The sequence below is a fragment of the Poeciliopsis prolifica genome, unplaced genomic scaffold, assembly GCF_027474105.1.
Source record: "Poeciliopsis prolifica strain line A6 unplaced genomic scaffold, Auburn_PproV2 SCAFFOLD030, whole genome shotgun sequence".
NCBI classification, from domain to species: Eukaryota; Metazoa; Chordata; class Actinopteri; order Cyprinodontiformes; family Poeciliidae; genus Poeciliopsis; species Poeciliopsis prolifica.
Genome location: NW_026562405.1, coordinates 6,605,520 through 6,630,130, shown reverse-complemented (window position 1 = coordinate 6,630,130; position 24,611 = coordinate 6,605,520). Strand labels below are relative to the sequence as shown.

At 44.2% G+C, this 24,611-nt stretch overlaps 1 protein-coding gene and 1 long non-coding RNA gene across 2 annotated transcripts; one reads left to right on the top strand and one right to left on the bottom strand.

The window, feature by feature from the left end:
* Nucleotides 1–4,446: 4,446 nt before the first annotated feature.
* sdc4 (syndecan 4) lies at nt 4,447–15,666 on the bottom strand. The gene is given in 6 exon segments (XM_055050366.1): nt 4,447–5,282; nt 5,285–5,371; nt 5,911–6,100; nt 6,199–6,224; nt 6,303–6,483; nt 15,446–15,666. Coding segments are annotated over 6 exon segments (600 nt in total). The 5' UTR covers nt 15,503–15,666; the 3' UTR covers nt 4,447–5,223.
* Nucleotides 15,667–17,792: 2,126 nt separating this feature from the next.
* On the top strand, nt 17,793–19,827 carry LOC129372808 (uncharacterized). The gene is made up of 3 exons (XR_008607292.1): nt 17,793–18,108; nt 19,053–19,082; nt 19,186–19,827. It is a non-coding gene; the product is annotated as an uncharacterized LOC129372808 (long non-coding RNA).
* The last annotated feature ends 4,784 nt before the right edge of the window (nt 19,828–24,611 follow it).

The following is a 24,611-nucleotide window of genomic DNA, read 5'->3' as shown; positions in this document are numbered from 1 at the left end:
CACAGAAATAACACAGAAATAATAATAATACGAAATGGACAAGTATAATGTTAATACGAGATTAACATGAATAAAAACATTAACAAACAAACTGGCATCAAAACATTTGGTCAGGAGAATGAAACGGTTCCTCTTCCAGAGCAGAACTGGATCTGCCTCCATGTCGCCTTTTATTGCTTTATGTCGGATTTTAACGGGGAAAATTGAACCGTTTTATTAATGTTGGAGCAGAATCACTAAACAAAACAGAAAAACAAGAACAAATCTCATTTATGTCTTTTAAATCTAAAGGTCCTACGACATGCACCTCATTTTTGTAGCTCCATATTTTTCTTAGTGTATTTTTTGTGCTGTATTTGTTGCTGCCTTTTGGCCTTTTGAAAAAAGGTTTTTTCATCTGAACGGGGATTTATCCTGGTGAAACAAAATTAATGACCTCATTTATATTTGCTGACATCTGTGAGAGTTTATTAGTTTTCACATATATTCATGTTTGGACGTGCTGCGCCTTTAAATACGCAGTGCTTCGCATTGACTACTGTCTCTGCTTGACCTCCAGGTCATCGTGTGACCAAAGCCGTCAACCTCAATGAAATATTTCCAGCTTGGTCAAAGGTTTTAAGATGAATTTCATTGTTATAAGTGCTGCTGTAGTTGTTTTCCTGGCTGGTGGGTCCAGTGGACCGGCAGGTGGAGCGAGAGCCGCAGGACGGCATGTTGACCTCGGTGCTGGCGGCTTTGTGTGAAGCCGCTCTTTGACTCTCCCAGCTTTCCTTTGACGTGGCTCCGGGTTTCACATTCCCTCCATTGTCCCACGAGACGCTGCGGGTCTCACCTGTGCCTCTTTGTCTGCTGCTGGCTGTCAGACTCACAGGGAGGAGATGTGGAGCCGTCGCTCCGGGTCATCAGAGCCCAACGCAGTCGCTGCTTAGTCACGAACGATTTTCATCTAGTTTTATTGTTCTGTTCCTCTAAATGTTTGTTTATTTAACCAACTTTTTAACTCGGATAGTTCAGTATTCAAATGTTAACAGTCTTTAAACCTGCAATACCTCTACTGACCACAGGGAGCGCTGCTTGAGGCAGGAAATGACAAAAACAGTGAAATATCATTATTAAAGCTGCAATATTTATTTTTTTATAAAAATTTTTTTTTTTACATATTTTCTGAAACTGTCACTATATCCTGACAGTTTGGGATGAGAAGGAAAATCGAGCTTTAGCCTTTACTTTCTGCTATGCTACAACTAGCATAGCCTGTTATTAATGCTAATGCTAACTCGCATGGCCAACGATGTCAGCGGATAAATGGTTTTCCTGTAACAGTAAGTTGTTTCTCTGCCATTAGCACATTTAGCAACACAATTAGCACATTTAATGCTGTCAATCAGGAACGTGGTTGATGGGCAGCACTAAGACCCTCCCTCTATCTCTGATTGGTTGTTTTTGGTGCATTTCTTCACACAGCACAAACAGCTCAAGAAGGTGGTGCAAATTAACAACCAGAAAGTTTCTCACTAAACAAAGATATAAATCTTTACATTTTAACAAGTTTTATCTAATTTTAACAGGAACTTTTGTTGTAATGAGAAACTTTCTAGTTTTAATTAGATTTTATGCAAAACTCATGAAAAGGAGAAAGTTTCTTGTTAAACTGAGAAATTAATTTTTGCGTTTTTGCAGGTTTTATTACTTATTTTAATGGAAAATTTTGCTTTCAAATTTTGTTTTATATCATGAAACTTTCATGTTTCATGATATAAAACTTGTTAAAATGAAAACGTTTGTCTAAACTATATATATATAAAAAATACTGTTTCTTATTCAAACAAGATATAAAATTAGTTTTTAGGGAAAACTTTCTCGATTCGACATGTCTTTGCTCCAGAGAAAGTTTTTCTGTTTCAACGACAAGATGCTCAGAATTTATTACCTCTGGTAGTTAAACAACCAACCAAGACAAACTGCAGCAAACATCACGATGCGCTGCAGCTGCTGCAGCAGCAGCAGCAGCTGATGAAACCAAAACCCAAACAGGGAGCGAGAAGTGAAACCAGTCAGAACATGGAGAATATCCCGTCTGGTCCTGGAGGTTTCACTGGAAGCTGAACAAACCATCATCTGTGACTCAGGCTTGTTGTTGTTGACATTCATGCAGAACCAGAACATGTTGCTGCCTGCTGGCTGCCGGGAAAACGGCACCGCAGGCGAAACCTGGATGAATGCACCGTTCCTGGGAGCGGTCCAGCTCAAACACACTGCTGCATCATTATTACACACTCACACACACACACACACACACACACACACACACACACACACACACCCACCCACCCACCACCCACCCACCCACCCACACACACACACACACACACACACACACACACACACACACACACACACACACACCTGAGACCGAGAGGGAAACGCTGTTTGTTCAGGTGAGGAGGAGATCAGACTTTCATCCCGTCCACCTGAGTACATACAGAACCGGCTCCGTTCAGCTGCGTTGAAGATCCAACATGGAGAACAGAAAAGTTTCTGCTTTTTCAGCTTCAGATCCTACAGGAAGATTTTCCAATCCTGCTTCTTCATTTAGATTTCTGCACAATTCCGGAAAAGGACTTTGACTAGGCCATTGCAGCACAATTGATTCTTTCCTTTTACAGTCAATATAATGTCACATTTGTCTCGTTCAGGCCTCTGCGATCTCAGCTGGTTTAAAATCACTAATGTGACATTTGGAAAAAACTTCATATCTTCACATAAAGATCTACAGGAAATGTGTTTAAATTCCAGGCTTTAAATAAAAACCTTTAAAATCAATACTTTTGGTACTTGTAGAGCCGTTCTGTCGAGTTTAATAATGAACTGAACTTGATGCATCAAAAACATTAAAGCTGCTAATATCACAACGTTTGGAAAAAACATTTTATGATAAACATCTGCTATAAGACATGCAATACTTAAATGAAATAAACTTTATTTAAGGTTTTGGGTTTTCATCTAGAGAAATAAAACTTTACACCAAAAAATATTATTTTTTTCTGTGGAAATGCAGAGAAAGTGAATTAAGACCTGAAAGAATATTTTACTTTTGGTGTCATTCTCTCGAGTTTCATTTTAACAATGAATCAATCGTGTTGAGTTCATGTGGAATAAATTTATGAACTGATTTTTTTCAAACGTGTTGAAACGAATCTGCTGGGAATATCAACAGGATTATGGGGATTTTCCTTCTTGGGAATAATCCATCGTTCTCTAAAGAAGCAAAAACTTGATCTTTAATCAGCAGAAATGTAAATAATTCCCAGAAAAAGTTCAAGGCTGAACTTTTGCTTTTAGTTTAGCTTCGTCTTTCTGCATCATATTTAGTCTAGAAATCTGGAGGTCCTGATGAATCGGCGCCAGACAGAAGACAGAGACGGTTTAATCTGTTAATGTGCATAAAAATAGCTTTATTTCCAATAATAAATCAGAACCTGCATGTAGAAACCAATGATTCATTGGCTTCTTCGCTCCACTGGTGTTTGACATAAAGCAGCAGAACTTTCTCTCTACGCCCAGACCTGGGAACGTCGGACATTTTTATTTTTCCACCTGCTAATCTCAGAGCTCCGCCACCGGCTGCGCCACCAGGCGTTCAGGTCCGGCTCACAGAACCTCCTGGACTCGCCCACGGCGGTTTGTTTCAGTAACAAAAAACAGAAAAATGAAAAAGGTCAAGCCCAGGTCTGCTGCCGTCAACGCGGCTCATCGCACAACATCCCCTGAATATCGAGATGATTTCTCCTTCTACACGTAAAAACAGCAAAAAACATAAATATGAAAGCAAAAAAATGCCTAAAAGATCAAAGAAATTCTTACAAAATAAATTGTTTCAAAACTAGGTCTCTGAAAATCAAACTAGTGTGTATAAAACTTTGAGAATCACATGTACAACAGCTTAAAGGGCCAGACACCCAAACCTGAAGGAAGGCAATAAAATTATTTGACAGTTAAATTAATACAAAAAGGGAATTTGATCTAAAGCAGGAAAACAAACGAGGAGGATGAGGAGCGTTAGTATAAAAAAACTTTACAGTCGATCACATGAGCGTTACCGGGAAACACAAACTATTTGGCATTTAAATATTTGGTAGATATTTCTGCTGCCAGGAAGCGGCCAAAGTACCAACAGAAGGACTATTTACAGGCGGGACCGGTCCGGTCCCATCAGGTCTGGTCGGGTCCCGTCAGGTCTGGTCGGGTCCGTTCGGGACCGGTCGGGTCCGGTCGGGTCGGGTCCCGTCAGGTCTGGTCGGGTCCGGTCCGGTCCGGTCGGGTCCGGCCAGAGAAACACCAGCTTCATAAAGAAATGAACATTTCTGATTGGCTCGCGGAGCCTCAGGCCGACCGGAGAACCGGTCGCTGCAGCTTATCGAGGAAAACCCTGACCGAACCAAAACCAGACGGAAGGTTTCCAGAACCTCCAGGATGTGGAGAAAACGGAGGATTTTCACCTTCAACCCGCCGGATGTGTGAATGAAAATGAATTTAGTCCCAAACTGGAGGCACGGCGGTGATGTTCCTGAACATCCTGAGGATTTTCACTCCTTCCCAGCAGCGGAGGCGCTCCGTGTTTTCCCGCCATGACCCGGGCCGTTGGCGCCGGGCAGGAAGGGAAACGGACCGAGGAGCCAGAATCTGGTTTTAATAAAAATCTTTTACAGATGAGAGCAGAACAGAAGCAGGCGTGTGTTTGTCCTGACTCCAGCAGATACATTTAAATATTAACATGATTGTGATCTCTGACTGCAAAGCTAACGGCTACAGGCCTTTTCAAAATAAAAGCACTCTGAAAAACTTTTCCATCAAAAAAAGAAAAATAATAAAAGAGACAGAAACTGAGGAAGACGAGTGAATAAATAACATGTTAGCGTTTAGCTGGAAAAGTTCATTCTGTTGTTTTTTTCCTCTCAACTTGATCCGGAAACACGGTGTACCGCAGGAAACGCTCCGACCTGCCAGGAAACTCAGCCTCTGATTGGTCAGTGAGATTCGTACACATGAGGAGGCGGAGTCAGTCAATCGGTCGGCGTGGAGATTCAACCGACGCCACGCAGCTGAAGAAACACGAGGTGATGAAGATGAGGCACTGCGGCCGGTCGGGTTTTACGGCTGAGGTGTGTGTTTGTGTGTATGTGAGGTCAGGGAGGAAGGGGGCGGGGCTGGGGGCGGGGCCTACGCGTAGATCTCTGTGGTGGGGGCCTTCTTGTAGATGGGCTTCTTGCCCAGGTCGTGCCTTCGTCCTTCTTCTTCATGCGGTAGATGAGGAGGAGGATGAGGAGCACGGCGAACATGAGGCAGACGGCGCAGCTCGCGATCACAGCTGCAGCAGACAGACAAACACACACATTTCATCAAACGGCCTTCAGTCGGCTGCACATCAGCAAAGCGAGGTCCGTGGGCCGTTTGAGGCAAGAACGGCAAAAATCTGGCCAATAAAACAAAACGAGACTTAAAACACTGAATTCCTTTCATTTGCAACATGATTCAGATCTTAAATGATTCAGATTTGGGTTTTTGTTGACAAAAACTAAAAAACAGGGAAAAAGTTTGGACTCAACCAATTTAATTTGAAATTATCTAAATGTTCTACAATATTTTTGCTGCATTTTGCGTTTTAAATAAAATGATTGGTGAGTAAAACAGTGTGAGGCGAGAAATCAGGACTGATGCGTATAAATCTATAAAAAATGTTTTGATTTGAGAAACAGCAGAAAAAAGGAATTAATCTGGAATTAATCTGGAATTAATCTGGAATTAATCTGGAGAACTTCACTGGGAAACCAAGTGGCTCAACATCTTCACAGTAGAACTGGGTGAGTCTGAGCTGAGTGCCAGCGGGTCGGCGGCGCCGGTACAGACCTGCCAGGACCTCCGGCTTGTCGAAGACGCCGTCCCCTTTGGCCTGGGACATCAGGACGTTGGACGGGTTCTCCTCCTTGGCGTCGGGTTCGCTGCCCAGCTCAGGAATCTCGTTTCTGTCCTTAACGATGTCGACGTCTTTTGGTGTCACCGGGTTCAGCAGGTCAGGGATCCGGTTATCGAAGTCGGGCTGCAGGGAAAAACAACCGGGTCAGAACTCGTTCCAGAACCTCACAGAACCAGCATTCAGAACCAGCATTCAGAACCAACATTCAGAACCGTTCTCACCTTCTCTGAAGGTCTGGATTCGGTTGCTAAAGAGAACAGAAAAAATATATTTTAGATCCAAGCAGAACTTAAAGAACGTTTTGTTTTTAAGAACCAGAACCGACCTCCTTCTCCGGATCCGGACACGTCGTACTCTTCATCGTAATAATCGTCTTCATCGTCCGAGAAACCAAAGTCGGAGCCGTTCGAAGAGTCTCCCGACGCCTCCATGCTGCCGCCGTCCGTCGACATGGCAGCCGTCTGCGTGGTGCTCATGGGCATCCATGTCTCCGTCTCCCGGACCTGCTGGGACACGACGGACGGGTCAGGAAGGATCTCATGTCCAGAACCACAGAGCCAGAATTCCTGGGAATCTTTAAACATTCAGATCCAGGAATCATCACCGAGAACCCGACCAGACCCGACCCGACGGCACTTTAATCCCACTGAGAGCAGACACACACACACACACACACACACACACACACACACACACACACACACACACACACACAGTTAATCAGCTTTAAGGATGAAGCAGTGTGTGTCTCTGTGTGTGTGTGTGTCTGTGTGTCTCTGTGTGTGTGTGTGTGTGTCTCTGTGTGTGTGTGTGTCTCTGTGTGGTGTGTGTGTGGTGTGTGTGTGTGTGTGTCTCTGTGTGTGTGTGTGTGTCTGTGTGTGTGTGTGTCTCTCTGTGTCTCTGTGTGTGTGTGTCTCTGTGTGTGTGTGTGTGTCTGTGTGTGTGTGTCTCTGTGTGTGTGTGTCTCTGTGTGTGTGTGTGTCTCTCTGTGTCTCTGTGTGTGTGTGTGTCTGTGTGTGTATGTCTGTGTGTGTGTGTGTGTGTGTCTCTGTGTGTGTGTGTGTGTGTCTGTGTGTGTGTGTCTCTGTGTGTGTGTGTCTCTGTGTGTGTGTGTGTGTGTGTGTGTGTGTCTCTGTGTGTGTGTGTCTCTGTGTGTGTGTGTGTGTCTAATGGCTCAGAGCAGGAAACGTTCGGCTCCCAGAGGAAGGAAGCAGAAAAGGAAAACGGGAAAACATGCAGTGAAAAGTTTCAGCCAAACTTCATCAGGATTCCTTCTGGGACAAGACGACTCCTGCTTTCACTTCTTCCTGGTTCTGACTTCAAACCGACTGGCGCTGGTATCAGCAGAACCGAACCGGTCCACTGGACGGATAATTCCCGACTGCTGTGGTTTAGAGTCGGTTTCAACCAGTTAAGGGAACTGAACCCAAGAGCAGATTTAACTGAAACAGGAATAAAACTTCCAGCTTTTATATATAGAAACAGGAATTTCTGGGAATAAAAGTCGACCACAGACGCCACATCCTCACGGGCCGGGCCAGCGGCGCTGACGTCACGGTTCTGGTAATGGCTTCCATGTGAGTTCTGCAGCGACGCGTCGATTCACACCGGAGCAGCCGTCGGCTCCGTTTCCGTCCCTGCAGGCGGTTCTGCGTTTCCTCGTCCCGGGACGGGCTGCAACATGCCTGCCGGGTCACGGTGCAGGAGTCCTGATCCTGGGAGCCGCGCCGATGAAACCAGGAATGAGTCACACGTTTCTGTGGCCACCTCTCAGGCCTGCTTCTCTTCACTCTGCGGTTTCCTGCAGGTTTAAAGGCCCTGAAAACTGTTTCTCTTTAAACGGCAGACATATTTCAGCCGCATTTAACTGGAAACATTTTGGGTTTGTGAGTAAATATTTGTTCCGACTGCAACCAGAACTAAAACCAGCAGAACCAAGTGAAGAACAAAGGCTTGCTTGTTCCGGCTACTGGAGGAGCTTGGAGTCATTCCAGATTCCTTCTGGATTTGGCTCCAGCAACATTTCTAATCGGTTCATTGATAAAGCAACGATTCACAACAAACGTCACCGACAGAGACTAACAAATCATTTCAACTCAATAACAAATAATAATTTTTAGCAATTTCAGTTTTTACCACAAATTAAGAATAACTAACTTTCAGTTGCATAATGATGAGAACAGTTTTATATGCATGCTCTTATTCTGAAGGGCATGAAGACGTCAGCAGCAGTTGTTTGCTGACTTTGCGTTTTCATTCAGGTACCTTTGACCTCCAGTCCGATTCATTGGTTAATGAAAACATTTAAATGTTTGACAAAACCGATCTGCAAACAATGGAGCTGCTGCTTTTTAAAAATGCATTTAGAGCCAAATGGAAAGTTGTGTGGATGTGAGTTAATCAGTAACTGGTTCAAACTGGAGACTTTTAATGTTTCATCTGGTTGGAAACGAACCTCAGATCAACCTGACAATCATTCAGGAAGCTGAACTCATTTTGGACTGAAACTCATGAGGTTGAGCAACACTGGGTTCTGGCCCAGTTAGAGTTAACTGGTCCAACTGGTTGGAATCGTCACCATGTTAATGTTTACCATAGCAGCTCCTCAACCAAGCGGCCCCTGACCTTTAACCCCCTGCCGTTATGAAACTCGAGTCATCCCAGTCGGACCCAGTCGGGCGGGAAGATGGGATCCGTTACGCAAGAGGAGACCAGAACCGGGCTGAGTCCGTGACAGAAATAAGCCCAGTGAGGCCCGGCTCGGCAGCGCCGGGTCGATCCGCAGAAACCCAACAGAATCCACAACAAAGCCTGCAAACGATAAGATCAGCAGCTCAATGGACAGCGCTATAAATAGCGGGCTCCTCCCGGCGCGGCCCGGCCCGGCGCGGCCCGGCGCGGCCCAGCGCGGCCCGGCCCGGCGCGGCCCGGCGAGGCGCGGCGCGGCCCGGCCCGGCGCGGCCCGGCCCGGCCCGGGCGGCCCGGCCTGGCCCGGCCCAACACTCAGCTCAGGAGATGAAAACTGAAGCTGTGCGGACGGCTAACCAAAGAGGGCTGTTGCCCTGGAAACGCCACCACAACCAATCAGCAGGCAGATTGGAACCAAATGTGTCGGCGCTGCAGAACACAAAGCCGGGCCGGCTGCGGTCCAAACATCATGGAGACGCGGGAATAAACGACACCATGTGCCGCAGAGAGACGATGTTTACTGACAGAAACATCAGCGCCGTCCGCCTTCGGTTCCGACTGTAATGAGCAGCATGTGACCCGCAGGCGGGCGTGGAGCCGAGCCAAACCAGAACCTGGCATCCAGATGGACCCGACAAACAGGAAGGGGGAACTAAGAGACGATCCAGAGTTAAAATCTGTTATTTCTCACTCTGAACGGACCTGCAACCCAGACCATCATCATCATCATCATCATCATCATCCCGACCCGGATAAACTCCCACCATCCGGACCGTTCCTGCCGAACAGAACCGCTCTTTGTTCAACTAAAGCTTCTTAATTGCAGAGCTTGTTTGGTCTCGGCGGTCATGTGACTCGAGTTCATTACGCGGATTCAAACTACAGACCTGGCGGAGGAAGGAGCAGAAAACAATCAAAGGAAGAAACGGCTGCATCCTTCCGGGATGTGTCCGGGATGTGTCCGGGATGTGGCCGGGATGTGTCCGGGATGTGGCCGGGATGTGGCCGGGATGTGGCCGGGATGTGGCCGGGATGTGGCCGGGATGTGGCCGGGATGTGGCCGGGATGTGTCCGGGATGTGTCCGGGATGTGGCCGGGATGTGTCCGGGATGTGGCCGGGATGTGGCCGGGATGTGTCCGGGATGTGTCCGGGATGTGGCCGGGATGTGTCCGGGATGTGGCCGGGATGAGTCCGGGATGTGTCCGGGATGTGGCCGGGATGTGGCCGGGATGAGTCCGGGATGTGTCCGGGATGCTGCCGATCACCAATCAGATCAAAGACCAAGTTTGGCTGCATTTCAGTCCCATTATTGTAAATGTTATGGGACATTTCTACATGTTCCTGGACAGAAACTTCATCTCCAGGTTTATTATGTCTAAACTTTTCAAACATGAATTCAGCAGCTCAAGACTAATCACAGCTTCCTGGGCCACCCAGGTTCCAGAACCGGATCCAGTCCGTGACGGGGAACAAAGATGTGGACATGCCTCCAGCATGTCAATGAGTGAGCCAGCCGGGTCCAACTGAAAACAATCCTCCGTCTGCCGACCCGGACAGGAGCATCTGCTCCATTCACATCTCCGCCGCCGTTTCCAACCCCGAGGCGCATGACCCCCGTCGGCCGGGTCATGCGGTTTCAGTCCGGACCAGAACATCGTGTCCGCTTTTCCTACAACTTCTGGTACCTTTAGCTGGTTCTAATCAGTTGGACTTTCCGGTCGTTTGGTCCAGAAGTAAGTCTGTCATTTCTGAGAAGAAGCAGAAGCTTCAGTTTTCTCCCAGACTTCCTGTTTCATGGCGTCAGCCTCGCTGGGCAGCGGAGGTTCTGGGCTAAATGGATCTAATGGGGTTCTGATAGGGATCCTCCTGAGGGATCTACTGATCTGCAGTGTTAAAGGTCTGCAGCATCAGGAAACATCAGATTCATTCAGTATCAAACAAAAGTCCCAGGAGACAAGAAGACATGATGATGGACACAGTCAGAGCTTTGACTTCCAGTCGGACGCCGTTCGGCCAGTTGGAGGCATTACGTCAGAGAAGATGGGTTCTGATTTCTGCTGCTGAGGGAAAATATTAGAATCAGAACATGAACGCATGGCTGGACCAAAGCAGTCGGTTCTGGTTCTGATCAGAAGGAATCTGCAGTGGATTGTTTATATTCTGATCTGACCCTGAAACAAAAACAGAAAATATCAAACCTGGAGGCACGGCTGGTCCACCGCTGCTTTATGCTGACTGTGTGTGTGTGTGACTGTAGCTGTGTGTGTGTGTGTGTGTGTGTGTGTGTGTGTGTGTGTGTGTGATTGTAGCTGTGTGTGTGTGTGTGTGTGTGACTGTAGCTGTGTGTGTGTGTGTGTGTGTGACTGTAGCTGTGTGTGTGTGTGTGCATGTTCTGACTAAGGAATGTGCCTGGATGTGGGCCGGCTCGCCAGTCCAGGTCTCGGCTGCTCAGTCAGCCGCCACATTCCTGTCTCGGCTCTGGAGGAGCCAAAGCAAACCGACACTCCGGGATCCAACGTCAGTCAGCCTGCAGCGTCCGGCAGGGACACGGTCAGAATCCCCACCGACTCAGAACTTTCTGGAAAATTACACGCCGACACTCGGCTGGTCACAGAAACGCGGCGAGGACCTGCAGCCGATCTGATGTGTGTGAGGACGTTACGCAACAGCTGCAAAAACCAGCAGAACCTGAGTTCGTTTGCTTCCACAGCCAAACACGCCGGTAAACAATAAAACGTCGAGCAGAACCACAGCCAGGCAAATAAACGGAGCAGCAGGCAAACAAAAAAACATAAACCACAGGTGAAACATGACGTTCCTGCACAGCAGGAGGTCCGATTTCAGCCACGTCAGGAAGCAAAACCTCAGAGGTTCTGGACGATCAACTGACCAGTAGGAGGAAGGAGATTACTGGTCGGGTCTGCTGGTAGATGCCAACCGAGTCCATTCAGTGTCCCGGGACAAAAGAAGCAGAATGGAGTTGCAGATCATTTAACCTTTAGAGACTTCAAGGTATAAATAAAATATATTAACATCTCCCAGTGATGAAGGTTCCCATATCAGCTGTTCAGAAATTTAATCTAAACATGGCAGAAAAATGTGAGTTTCCATCCCCACATTAAGCCTTTTGGCTAAAAGGTAGAAAAAGGAAAACGTTGATATTTCAGAAGTTTTAAAGGCCGTCTCCAAACGTGTTAATTTGAGGAATCATTACATTTTTATAAGTTAATTTTTTTCTTTGAATGTAACATTTATTTGAAAATATTTGATTTAACCGATGAAGCAAACAAAGGTTTTCCTAATCAGACTGGAAACAGGTCTTTGGAAAGGACACTGGAATCGGGACGTGAATCTTACCCAAACGTTCTCACATTTATCCCTTCAGAGACGAAACCGAACTGCATTAATGTCTTTACGAGTTTCCGGTAACAGCGCTCAGGTTGAAGCTTCAGCCAGGATCAACTTCTGTTGCTGTGCTAACAGCAGTTAGCTAATCAGCGAAGCTGTTCAGGGCTAAAGCAGCATCTCAGTGCTGAACATGTTTCAGCAGCACAGACGTCCCAAAGCTAACGTCAGCGCAAACCGTTCACGTTTCTAAAGGATTTCTGAAAAAAAAGTATTTGACGGTGGATTAAGATGAATAAAAACAAGAAATGTCTTTGTGTTTGTGCTCATATGGCCAGTTATTCAATAATGTTTTTTGTTGATACATAGTTTGATTAAATTGCGATAATAACCCTACAATTAACTTGATTCAAAACTTTAATCCAGTCCAACCACTACAGAAAATGTCTCCAGTCTCCAGAGTTCCTGGTTCTGTCCAGAGTTCCTGGTTCTGTCCAGAGTTCCTGCAGGATTCATGGAAGTAGTTTAATTACAGTTCTTTCAAAGAAAGAAGAGGGATGAAAGTGATACGAGGGTTTAAAGCTAAATGCGCCCGTACAGTTCCCGTCGGCGCTGCCAGAGTATGCAGCGGTTGGACGGGGTGGAGGGAGGTCGGGTTCGGCGGCCCGCCAGCACAGCCAGGAAGGACAAAAAGCTCCTCTCTCCGTGCCAACATTCCTGGGCCCAAAGGGATTTTATAGACCAGCGGACAGCAAAGCAGGAACCATTATTACATCCTAGTCATACTATTTATCATGCTCCCCTCCTTCCCTTCATCCTTTCAACGCGGCGGCTTTCACAGCGCCCCGTCATGCAAAGGAGACAAAAAAGAAAAAACTTCCTTTAAAAATCCTGCTTCATTCTCTTGCAAATGATCCGAGAGGCTAAATGCCAAACCAGCCACATTCCTACAAGATCCACCAGAAAGGAGCCAACAAGCCGAGGGTTGCTGGATTAACTCCACTGATTAACAGCCTTTAATCTGCATTAATAGAGCCAATTAAAACCAATTTGAGATCAAACCGGAGAGTCACGCCTCAACGAGCCACAGGAAGTTCGCTCTCCTTCACTCTCACGTGAGACAATAACTTCTTTATTTAAAGGCAGGATAATTTTTCTCAGATCCTCCGGTGCTTTCCCGTCTCCCACCCCCATCCTGCTCAGGAAGGACCCGTTCCAACTTGTATCCCAACAGGAGCAGAAAACATTCAGGCTGACAAGGCCGGAAAGCTGGAACAGCCGGATGCGCTTGGCTCCGTCTCTCCACACTAAACCGAAACAAACCAAGGTTGGATCCTTCGATTCCAAAAACTTCCTGTTTGGTTTCCAGTGGATTAGAAATCCAACTTAATCCTCAAACACATTCCGATCATTCCCATGGCTCTGCTTGCATTCAGAGCACGTTCTTTTGTCAGGTGAGGGAACATTGTTATCGATTAGCGAGGAACGCCGAAGCCACATACCAACGATGACCTCAGCAGGAGATGAAAAGGCGGCGAGTGAGAGGGAGGCGGAGGGAAGGCTTTTCAAAGAGCCGGGAAAACAGGGAAGAAAGACGGAGCGACGGGCCGAGGAGGCGAGAGCCTGAAGCTTCGCTTACAGAGCCGGAGAAACGGGATGAGGGGGAATGTTTTGGTGGGAAAGCTGTAGGTGTTTCCACACCAGGCCCGGCGAGAAAGGAGCGTCCCCTGTGAAAAGACCCCGAGGCCCTATTGAGATCCCTCCAAGTGTGTAAAATCCCCAGAGGGCCGGTCAAGATCAGCAGAGGTCACATTCCAGCATGAAGGAGAAAAAAAAGAGGAGGAGGTGAAGAATATCACAGACTGTAAAAACGAGGAGATCGGATCATCTTAGAAATTCCTGCCGGCTTTTCGATGATTGAAGACTGGAGGAGGGTGAAAACCCATCAGGCAGGTCTGCCGCTAAACCCGCCATTACTGCCATTTCCCTCCACTGGTTCAGGAGCTGGGAGGAGGAGAGGACTGTGGGTGGCCCGCAGCACCACTCCTCCACCTCCACCCAGAATTATCACTCAGGGAAAACACACACACACACACACACACACACACACACACACACACACACACACACACACACACACACAAAGTCACAGTTTTATTTACTCAGTCCAGAAAAAATTAGCAGAAACCAACCGATCACATGACCAATCAGCTGTTCCTGCTCATAGACAACAAGGTCACATGACTAAACCGAGGAACAAGAATATAACTAAAACCTCCGATGGTGGTCAGAACCAAGAGACGGCGGTTCTACTAAGACCCAACCAGAACCAGGAGAACCAGGACCATTATAGAAGTGGCAACACGTTGCTGGAGAAACTGGTACCTGCCTCAACAGTCGACCAATCAAAGAAATCCACTCCCATCCAAAACACCCAGGATTTCCACTGCCATGAGCCCAACGTCGACACCAGGGTGATTCACTGGGTCGATTAGATAGGGTCAGACTGATCCCGTCACGGTGCCTCTGACCCAATCTGGATTAAGCAATTTCTGTGTTGATTTGTCCATAGAGCAAGCCCACAGCATGACAGATGGATGATCGTCACCCAGCATCCCTTTCATCTTGGACATTTGAATCTCCTTACAAACGTCTTCTCTTGCTGAGGACATTTGTTTCTGCTCAACATTCATACTAAAAAGGATCATTCATGTTTGAACATGAGTAGGAGCGGGATCAGCTGGTCTGAGCCCGAATCCGACCAACAGACTGTTAATCTTTACAATCTGAGCTGAGGAAATATTAACAAAATGCTGTTTATGACAGACAGCAGAACACTGTGTCATTTCTGTCTGGAGTTTTAAACTGCAGCCAAAGTTGAAAGAAAAGTTTAGATAATTGTTGATTTGGTTTTTTTTTTAACGGGATTGAAAAATGAGGTTCTGGACTGAGAGCTGCTGGATCAGCAAACATCATGGAAAAGCCCAAACCGACACCAACAAGTCCAGGGAAGGAGTCTGGTTCCTCCAAACCCGCAGCACAGAAATTCTTTCGGGATTAAGTCAACCTTCTGGATGTGGGAACACAGGAAGTCCCAGTTTAACTCTTCCCAAATGTTTGGAGGAGGGAAAACCTTTTTCTCCTCCACATTTACACTCATTTGCCTCTGTGACCGAACACCAGGCTGGATCCCAGATGAAACGTTATCTGGGTTCCCTCTGCGCAGTCTGGTTCTGGTTCTGGTTCTGGAGCCCCCCGCCCCCCTTCCCGGCCCCATCTGGGATAATGGGAGCAGGCTGCGGGAGTCCGAGTGTGAAAACCCGCAGCTTCACCGCAAAACGCATAAAAATCAACCAAAGTCACAGCTGGACCCGTGAAACCAAGCCCAGAAAGCAGTGGGCTGGGTTCGGCTGGGTTCGGCCTGATGGACTCACCGACTCTGAGAGGACGGAGGCGGACAGCATCAGCACGAGGCACAGGGGGAAAATCATGGCTGTCCTCTCACTGCGTGTGGATCACAAACTGGAGATAAAACTGCGGCGCGGATATTTAACTACCGGCTCCGGTTCGGACTGGCTAGTCTTCACTGCTCCTGGGTCCAAATGTAGTCCAGAAAGGTTCCGTCTGCTCCGGTGTTCGTCGCTTTAGCCGTTTGTTTTGCGTGAGTCTCCGCTGACCGCTGGATCTCTACTGGGGCTCAGCCGCCGGCTCGCCCTCCTCTATGCTTCACATGGAGTGACGGAACCAATCAAAATCCGTGACGTCACAGAATTTTCCGTAATCCAACAGGTTGGCTCCGCCCCTCAGCAACAAACAACAAAAAAAAATACTCCGCCATGTTGGTGGGGGAAGGCAGCCTGGATTCTGCTTGTTTTTATAGCAGTCACGTCAACGCAGCCGCCATATTGAAGAGGGTTTAATTATTTGATCCCAGCCCAGAACCCAGTGTTTCCAGCAAAAGAGGTGAAGCAGCATTTAGTTTTTCTGCTCCTCAGATGGGCAAAACACTGCCTGAAACAAATGTTCAGACCCAATGGTTCCTGTAAATCAGGACCGAAGACGTGTTGGTTTACTGCCGCTTCTGGTAAAAAAATTTATAAAAACCTCTTTGGCTGCTGAAATTATGAGAGTTAAAACTAGATTTAAATTCAAAATTAAACATTCACCAAAAGTTGCCTTAAATACCTGTATACAGATTTCTATTTACTGGTTTGTGTTTATAACGAATCGTGTAAAACAAACTGTTGCCATGTGCATGAAGAAACTACTTTATTTACTTGAAAACCAGACTGATAATGTTTTAAAAGTGGCTTCCACTGTTTATGGTACAATGTTGTAATTATGTATGTGAAATAACACAGTAATTATATTTTTACCTATTTGGAAATTGCCATAATAATAAAGTATCTAGTCCAGAATCTGTTGTTTGAGAACATGTAAAGCTGTAGAGCCACTCAGACATCTGGTTTTGGTAACACAGGAAGCAGCTTCTGTCCTCTAGCATGAAAACATCTGTTTTTTTTTTTTTTAAAGTGGAGCTGCTTTCTTTCTCTGTATTCTTCTGTTTTTATGACAGTTAATAACAATACAAACCTTTAAAACAACCAACCCCACAGTTATCTTATCTAACTCAGGGTGTTACGGACCACTTTCATTTTCCTCTAAACAAAATGACTGTATGAATGATAAGAACACTGGTTGAATTTCTCTGAGTTATGAAGCCGCCACTAAAGGGTTTTCTGTCTGTTCCAGGGAAAGCTGAAGCAGCTGACGGGCTTTTTCTCTCCACTGCTTCAGAGAAACTCAGGGTGACGACATTTCCTTCCTCCTTTCTACTCTTTCACTCTCTCACCACTAGAGTTTATTTCGTTTTCCTGTCTGCATCCTTCTTTCCTTTTCTTTCTTTTCTCTTCTGATGGTCTCTGTTTTCACTTTCATAAATCACATTAGTTACCTAAAAACAAAACAGTTTCTCTATCAAGACCAAACTGGAACTTTGTTGTTCTGAGGTAAATAGATTTTATTGACATTTACTGAACCAAAACAAAATTTAGACATTGATTATGTAAAATCAACATATATTTTATCAAATGTTTTTCTGGAAAGATTTGTGTTTTCCTCTGAGGCTGAGTCAACCCATTGAGTTAATTTGATTCTTATTGTAAAGTTAACATATTTGAGGAACTGAATCACTGAGTGAAACACTTTACATACATTAATTACACACAGATACCTTTATTTTAATTATGATAGTTTTCTACATAATTTAAAATGGAAATAACTCATCAAAACAATAAAGAAACTATTTTAAAAAACAGAAATGTGGGTTTAATGAAGTTACCTGCTTAAAGGTTATTTTCAAAAGGTAATCTGAAAAACCTGATTCATTGGGACATATATTTTAATTTGCAGTAAATATGTTCTTTTTCAAATAAAACAGATTTTTTTAAAAACAAAATCAGGCTTAAAATCTGCTGCTGTTTTATTTAGTTAAATTTTTCCACATTAGATTCAACATACCAAACATTTTATGATACATTTTTCATCCTATTCATCAGTTGCTGCTTTAACATTTATTTGTTGTTCCATTTACTGTAATTAAATGATATTTTAACCATCTAAAGTATATATTTAGTTTATTTTAACTATTCAGTGATAATAACAAATGGCTCATATGCAGACTAATCATAAATACTTTCTCTATCCTTTGAAATACATTTATATTTTTATTGATTATAAAACAGCAGGATGTTAATGTGTGAATTCTGCAAGGCTTAAATTTGCTTATTAATAGAATCTCTTAGAGGTTTTTGGTATTTTATACTTTCATGACTGAGTTTTCGCTGCTTAATGCCAATTAAGCCTTAAATCTGGGGACAGAAATTCACACATGAAGAGGATTCTGGATCAAACCTCATCTTTCCGTGTGGGTTTTTCACGTTTTCCTGAGTTTCCTCCCACAGCGTGAAGGTGTTCGCTGACTCGCCTCCAGGTGTGAGTCGGTCATGGGACGGACCGGCAGCAGCGGCCCGAAAGATGCATCAAAGCTCAGGAAGTGAACGGAAGAAAGGAGAGCCTCACTCTCTGGGGACAGCCTGTAAGAACTGCTTATCTTCAGAAAATGATTGGAATCAGTGTTTCTATTATTTTTGACAGCTGGGACACAAGGTGGGGATTTTCCTGTTTCATTTCATCCATGATGAGAAGGAAACAAGTTCAGAAAAGAACATCATGAAGCGGGGAAAACCCAAAGGCTAAATACCTGCTGCGAACTGTCTGCCTATGAAAACTCAGCATGAGCAGACTAATATTAGCAACATGGAGGGAAAGTGTCACAGAGCCGCTGGAAACCCCGAAACAGTTAAAGTGACTGTAGGCGTACTGTTTGCTTTGGAAAGAGGGAAATTTCATTCCCTGCCAAACCTGCTGGCCTTATCAGCTGTGATCAGGCAGTTAAACCTGCTGCGGATATTGCTTACATACGGCCTCGCTCACAGAAAGCTCTCCTTCTCCTAGCTTCAGTGTTTCACTGTCAGGAAATAATCACAGATTATCAGATATTAAAGGAAATACAAGATATAAAAACAGAAAAGTGAGATTTTAGATTACTGAACACAACAGAAAACAAACATTATGATTCAACAGGTCGTCATTATTCTCTGTAATCTTTTTCTTTTCAGGCTCAAAGTTTTTATTCAATCTTTCCGTCGACCCAGAAAAGTCTTGTGATGTCAGGACACTTGATCTCATGCAGTTTATCCTGGTTAAATAAAACCTGAGTGAAGTTGTCATTGTTAATATTGTTTGCGTTTGTTCATGTGGAGCATTGATCTCTGGTTACCTATGAACACTTTTTTTTTTTAAATAACAGTCTTAATTTTACACATTTTAGTTGCACAAATGTGAAACACTTTATTGAAATTATATTTTGCTTGATTTTATAAAAGAATTGGCTGGTTGACCTTTGATGACCTCTGGAAACTTTCAAAATGACAGCAGCCAAAATGAACATTTTTGTCACCAATTCCGTTTAACTTTCAGGAGGTGAAGGTGGGAGCCGACGTCACTCAGGTGATCAGATAAATTCAGGATGTTTTACAGCAGCTCAGAGGTTTATTATTGACCTTTGGACTGAACCTACAAGTGGAACTGAACTGGTTGTTTCTCATTTCAGAGAGATGATCAGATTCGCCTCCAGACCAAACGAGCAGCTTCCTCTCAGTGAGTCCAGCTGCAGGAGAGAAAAGAGGAAACTGCTGCTTCCAGCTGCTCACACTGAAGGCGAGTTGGACCAAAAACTCAGAGTTCAGTGACTGACTGGACCTTCTGTGTTTTCAGCTTCACTCAGAGACAAAATGGCTTCCAGACCAGAGAAGGATCTCTGCTGTCCGGTCTGTCAGGACGGCTTTAAGGATCCGGTTGTTCTGTCATGCAGCCACAGCTTCTGTAAGGAGTGTCTGAAGAACTGGTGGAGACAGAAACCAGCAGGAGAGTGTCCAGTTTGCAAGAGGAAATCTTCAAGAGAGGAACCGACTTTAAATCCGGCTCTGAAGAGACTCTGTGAATCATTCTTAGAGCAGAGAGAGCAAAAAGCTTCAGAGAGTCTCTGCAGTCTGCACTCTGAGAAACTCAAACTCTTCTGTCTGGACCATCAGCAGCCAGTTTGTCTCGTCTGCAGAGATTCAGAAAAACGCATCAAGCACAGATTCAGAGCCATCGATGAAGCTGCTCAGGATCACAGAGAGAATCTGAAAACATCTCTGGAGCCTTTAAAGAAGAAACTGGAGCAGAAGAAGGAAGTTAAAGAGGAGTTTGATCAGACAGCAAACACATGATGGTCCAGGCCCGACACACAGAGAGGCAGATTGTTGAGCAGTTTAAGAAGCTTCATCAGTTTCTAGCAGAGGAAGAGGAGGCCAGGCTGGCTGCACTGAGGGAGGAAGAGGAGCAGAAGAGAGGGATGATGGAGGAGAAGATGGAGGCTCTGAGCAGAGAGATAGCAGCTCTTTCAGACACAGTCAGAGCCACAGAGGAGGAGCTGAGAGCTGAAGACGTCTCATTCCTGCACAACTACAAGGCTGCAGTGGAAAGAGTCCAGCGCTGCCCCCTGCTGGAGGATCCACAGCTGCCCTCAGGAGCTCTGATAGACCAGGCCAAACATCTGGGCAACCTGGCCTTCAACATCTGGAGCAACATGAAGGACATGGTGACCTATACTCCTCTGGTTCTGGACCCAAACACGGCGAATCCAGAACTCCTGCTGTCTGAAGATCTGACGACTTTGACATATGGAGAGAACAGCAGCTTCCTGTCAACCCAGAGAGGTTTGCTCGCTTTTGTTCGGTTCTCAGTTCTGAGGGTTTTAACTCCGGGATCCACAGCTGGGATGTTGAGGTTGGAGACAGTGAAGACTGGATGCTTGGCATGTTGGCAGAGTCTGTCCAGAGGAAGAAATTTATACGGGATGGATGGTTGGGTGTCGGCTATGATGGTCAATACTCAGCAGTGTCACCGTTCTCTCTGTCCAGAAAAAGATCCAGAGGGTCAGAGTGAATCTGGACTATGATGGAGGAAAGCTGTCCTTCTCTGATCTGGACACTAACACACACATACACACCCTCACACGCACCTTCACTGACCGGATGTTTACTTTCTTCAGCACTCAGGATGAAATAAAAATCCTTCCAATGAAAATCTCAGTGATCAAACAGCAGCTCTGATGTTTTCAGCATGAAGAACATAAACTGAAATAAAGCATATAGTTTGGATTGAAACTGAAGATGATCTGATTATCTGGGGGCTTTATCTGTTTTATGATTTGATTATTTTGAGTCTGTTGTGTCTGGAAACCGTTGTAAACCAATGTGTTGAAATACTGTAGAGTATGCGCCGTTTTCAAATTGGCTTTATGAATGAATGCAACTGTTGCACCAGAATTGTTTCAATCGTTTCTAATCTGTATAAAAAGTGATGTATAAATAAGGATCGATTGATTCTGGCTCCATTTGTTCGTCCAGAGTAAGGCGGCTAATCACAGCCAAGGACAATAATTAGCTGCCTTATACATAAATGTATAAAGATTGGAGCTTCCAGTGAACAGTAAACAAGATCAGAACAAGTGGAAGAAAAAAACAACTCAGTTTGAAAAGAAAACTTTATTAACCATCTTTTTTCCTCCTCCTGGCTCTGATTGGTTGCTTTGCATTTCTTCAGATGGATCACAGGAAGGAGGAGCAGCTCAATCTTTTCACCGTTTCTCATTTACAGTGTCAGGACACGATGACAGTTCAAATAAATGTGTAAAAAACATATTTCTGTAAAAGTTACATCCTGTAGTTTGAACGTTTGTGGATAAATAAGACTGTTTGGTCTCTTATTTATTATATTTAGTTGCAACCTTTACATGAATCTGCATGTTTCATCTCTTTGCTGCGACCAAAATCCAACAGAATAAACCTGAATCATAAAATCTCATAAAGATATATAACTCTGACTGAACAGAAAATAAAGCAAACGTTTTTATGAACATCAGATCTCCTTCTCCAAAGACTTGATTTGTGATAAAAACTGATTGATTTGTTTAGTCTGAATGAATCTCCTAATAATTATTTACATTTTTACATGACTCAGTTTTCATGTGAAGCTGCTTTCAGCTCATCTTTAATCCAGATTTTAAATGAAGTGAAGAAACTTGTGTTACATGTCAGAGACATTAATCATGTAGTCAGAACTAACAGTGTTCCCCTTTTAGCTAAAGTCCCTCTAATTACTAGTCATCTGCTTTTCTTCTACTATAACATTTAAAGGGGATTTCTGCCCTAATATTTACATGAGTCTTAATCATCTGATGTTTATTGTGGTTTTACATTCAGCGAAAGGGAAAAACCTGATGTGAAAGAGAGAAAAGCATTTATGTCGAAGATGACATTTAGGAAAAGTTTCATTACGTCAGAGAAAGCAGAAGTGCAAAACAAATCCAAAGCGTCAGAGCAGAGGAAGTCAGAGCCTGACGGCAGCATAAGGTCAGCATCAAGGTCAAAAAGCAGTCGGACGGGGCGTCACGCACGCTGCGCCTCTGACAGCATGAAGATCACTCTGAAATGAGAAATTATTTAAAAAATGAGGAACCCAATAAACAATGAGGCGTGTCTGTTCATAACATCCATGTTTCATTAAAAACTCCCGATAAAACCAGGACTCCTCTCTGCCTCAGCAAGCACAAACCTTAAAACATATGAAACATCAGGAGTAAAAATAATCAAACTTTTAAACTCAGTTAGACCAGAAACTTTTTATAAGCTCTGAACCAAACAGTTTAAATCAGTGAAATTATACTTGACAATAACAGATTTTGTGTTTTTCTCAGTTCTCACAGGTTAATGCTTACAGCTCAGATACATTAGTAACTACAAGACAAATAAAACTACATCTCTTGCATCTCTGGTAAAAACATTAAAGGCTTAATAGAGGAGCCATGTTGAGACGACTTCCTGGAGGCGGTGCTTCGGAGAGAGCAGGGGCTTCTTAAAGAGACAGAGGCCCAATTTCTAGGTGTTACATCAGGAAGCAATATTTATTTAAGTCATATTTGACCTATACACCATTTCTATAACAAGACTTACAAGTCTGGAAAATGTAAATCTATCTATCTATCTATATCTATCTATATCTATCTATCTATCTATCTATCTATCTCTATCTATATCTATCTATCTATCTATCTATCTATCTATCTATCTATCTATCTATCTATCTATCTATCTATCTATCTATCTATCTATCTATCTATCTATCTATCTATCTATCTATCTATCTATCTATCTATCTATCTATCTATCTATATCTACGTTGATGCTAAATACTCACTGACTGGGCTGCAGGTTGGGATTTCTTTATTCAAGTACAAATTAGTGCAGTAAAGAAAAGACAGTTTCCTCCTGTGACTCCAGGCTTGGAGCTGCTTCCTGAATGATCAGCTTCCAGCTCTGAAAACACTTCAGCTGTGAAAAATCACCTGAGAGACCAGTTGACCTCTGACCTTGTGCATGTAAACACAGCCTGCAGTACATTTAGCAGACAGAGAACGATATCTGACACCATGCAGAATGAAACTAACAGATCTGCTGAAATCAAACCTTAAAGCGTCTGAAAAATATGTTTTAAACCCAGAATGGAATGAGAAACGCTGCTACAACCTGACTGTTTACTCTGGTTCTTATTTTATGTCATCTAAAGTTTTCTGCAGCGCCCCCTGCTGTTCAGATCAACACCTGAACATCCACTGACTGGAGATCATTTCCATCGTCCCAGTTTATGACTGGTTATTTTTATTCCCAACCAGCGTTTTAATAAAAATCTGGTGCATTTTTGTGTTTTTTTAATTTAAAGAGTCAGAATTTGATTTTTGTATTAAATGTTCACCAGATGGAACTTTGATCCTGAAAAAAGACTTATTCAAATGGAAATGCTGCCATCTGCTGGTCACTGAGCGGAACAGACCTCAGCTAAAATATTTCAATAGTTTAAGATGGAAGTGACATATCCAGAGATGAAATCATTCTCTGGTAAACTTCCCTGTATGAGTACACATTTAAAATCCCTGCGCATTCTGCCGTTTTTTCTTCATCATTTTTTCCTCAATATTTCAGCGGCATCATTCTCCAGCTGTGATTAAAACGTGGACTGAACCTGAAAACCTCATGGTGACGTCAGGAAAAGAAACCATTTCCAAACCTGTGCTGGAGGCAGAGCTGCAGATTTCATCAACATCCGCTGCTGCAGAGGAACTTCAGTTGAGTTTCAATGACGATGTTTCAATTTTGGCTTCACTGTTTGGTCACCAAGTTTAGTTTATCTGCTGAAAACTGCAGATAGGTTTCTGACGTCCTTTAACGTCACACCCACAGTGACCAGCAGGTGGCAGGATTGTTCCACAAACTGATTTCTGATGACGTTTCATCTCAAAACTAACTTTCTGAACCAATCAGATGTAAATCAACATTTTGAGGAATATTTAGTTTCTTTTTCCTGTGACAAACTAAAATATTTCTATGACATTTTGGAGGATATTTACAATCCAGTCAAATTGTAATATTGTTAATAATAAACTGCAAACTTCTTGATTTTTTTTTTTATTTTTTTGTCAAAAACTTTGAACTGCCTTGATGCTGAAATGTGCCGTACAAATAAACTTGATTGATTGATGATTGATCTGAACAGGTTAGCTGAGGTGATCTGAATCCTAGCAAGCACGTGGCGACAGTGGAGAGGAACCACTGTGTCCAGCGGAGCCAGACGAGATTCAAGGTTGAAGTAAATTCACTTTTCTTACTGAAATAAGAGAAAATCAGACAAAACTCCTTTCAATGATCAGGTGATCACAGGAAGAGGAGAAACGCCCAGAACATCTGGGCTCATGTTTGGTTCTCCACACGGTGGCGCTGTTTCTGCAGGTTTCTCAGCAAATAATTAAAACAACCCAGAAAGAACCAGACGGTCCGGAAGTTCTGATCCCGGATCTCTCTAAACGTTTGCAGCTTCAGTTCTGCTTCGGTCATTCAGATGCGATGCCAACACCTTCAGCTTCACTCATGCTAATGA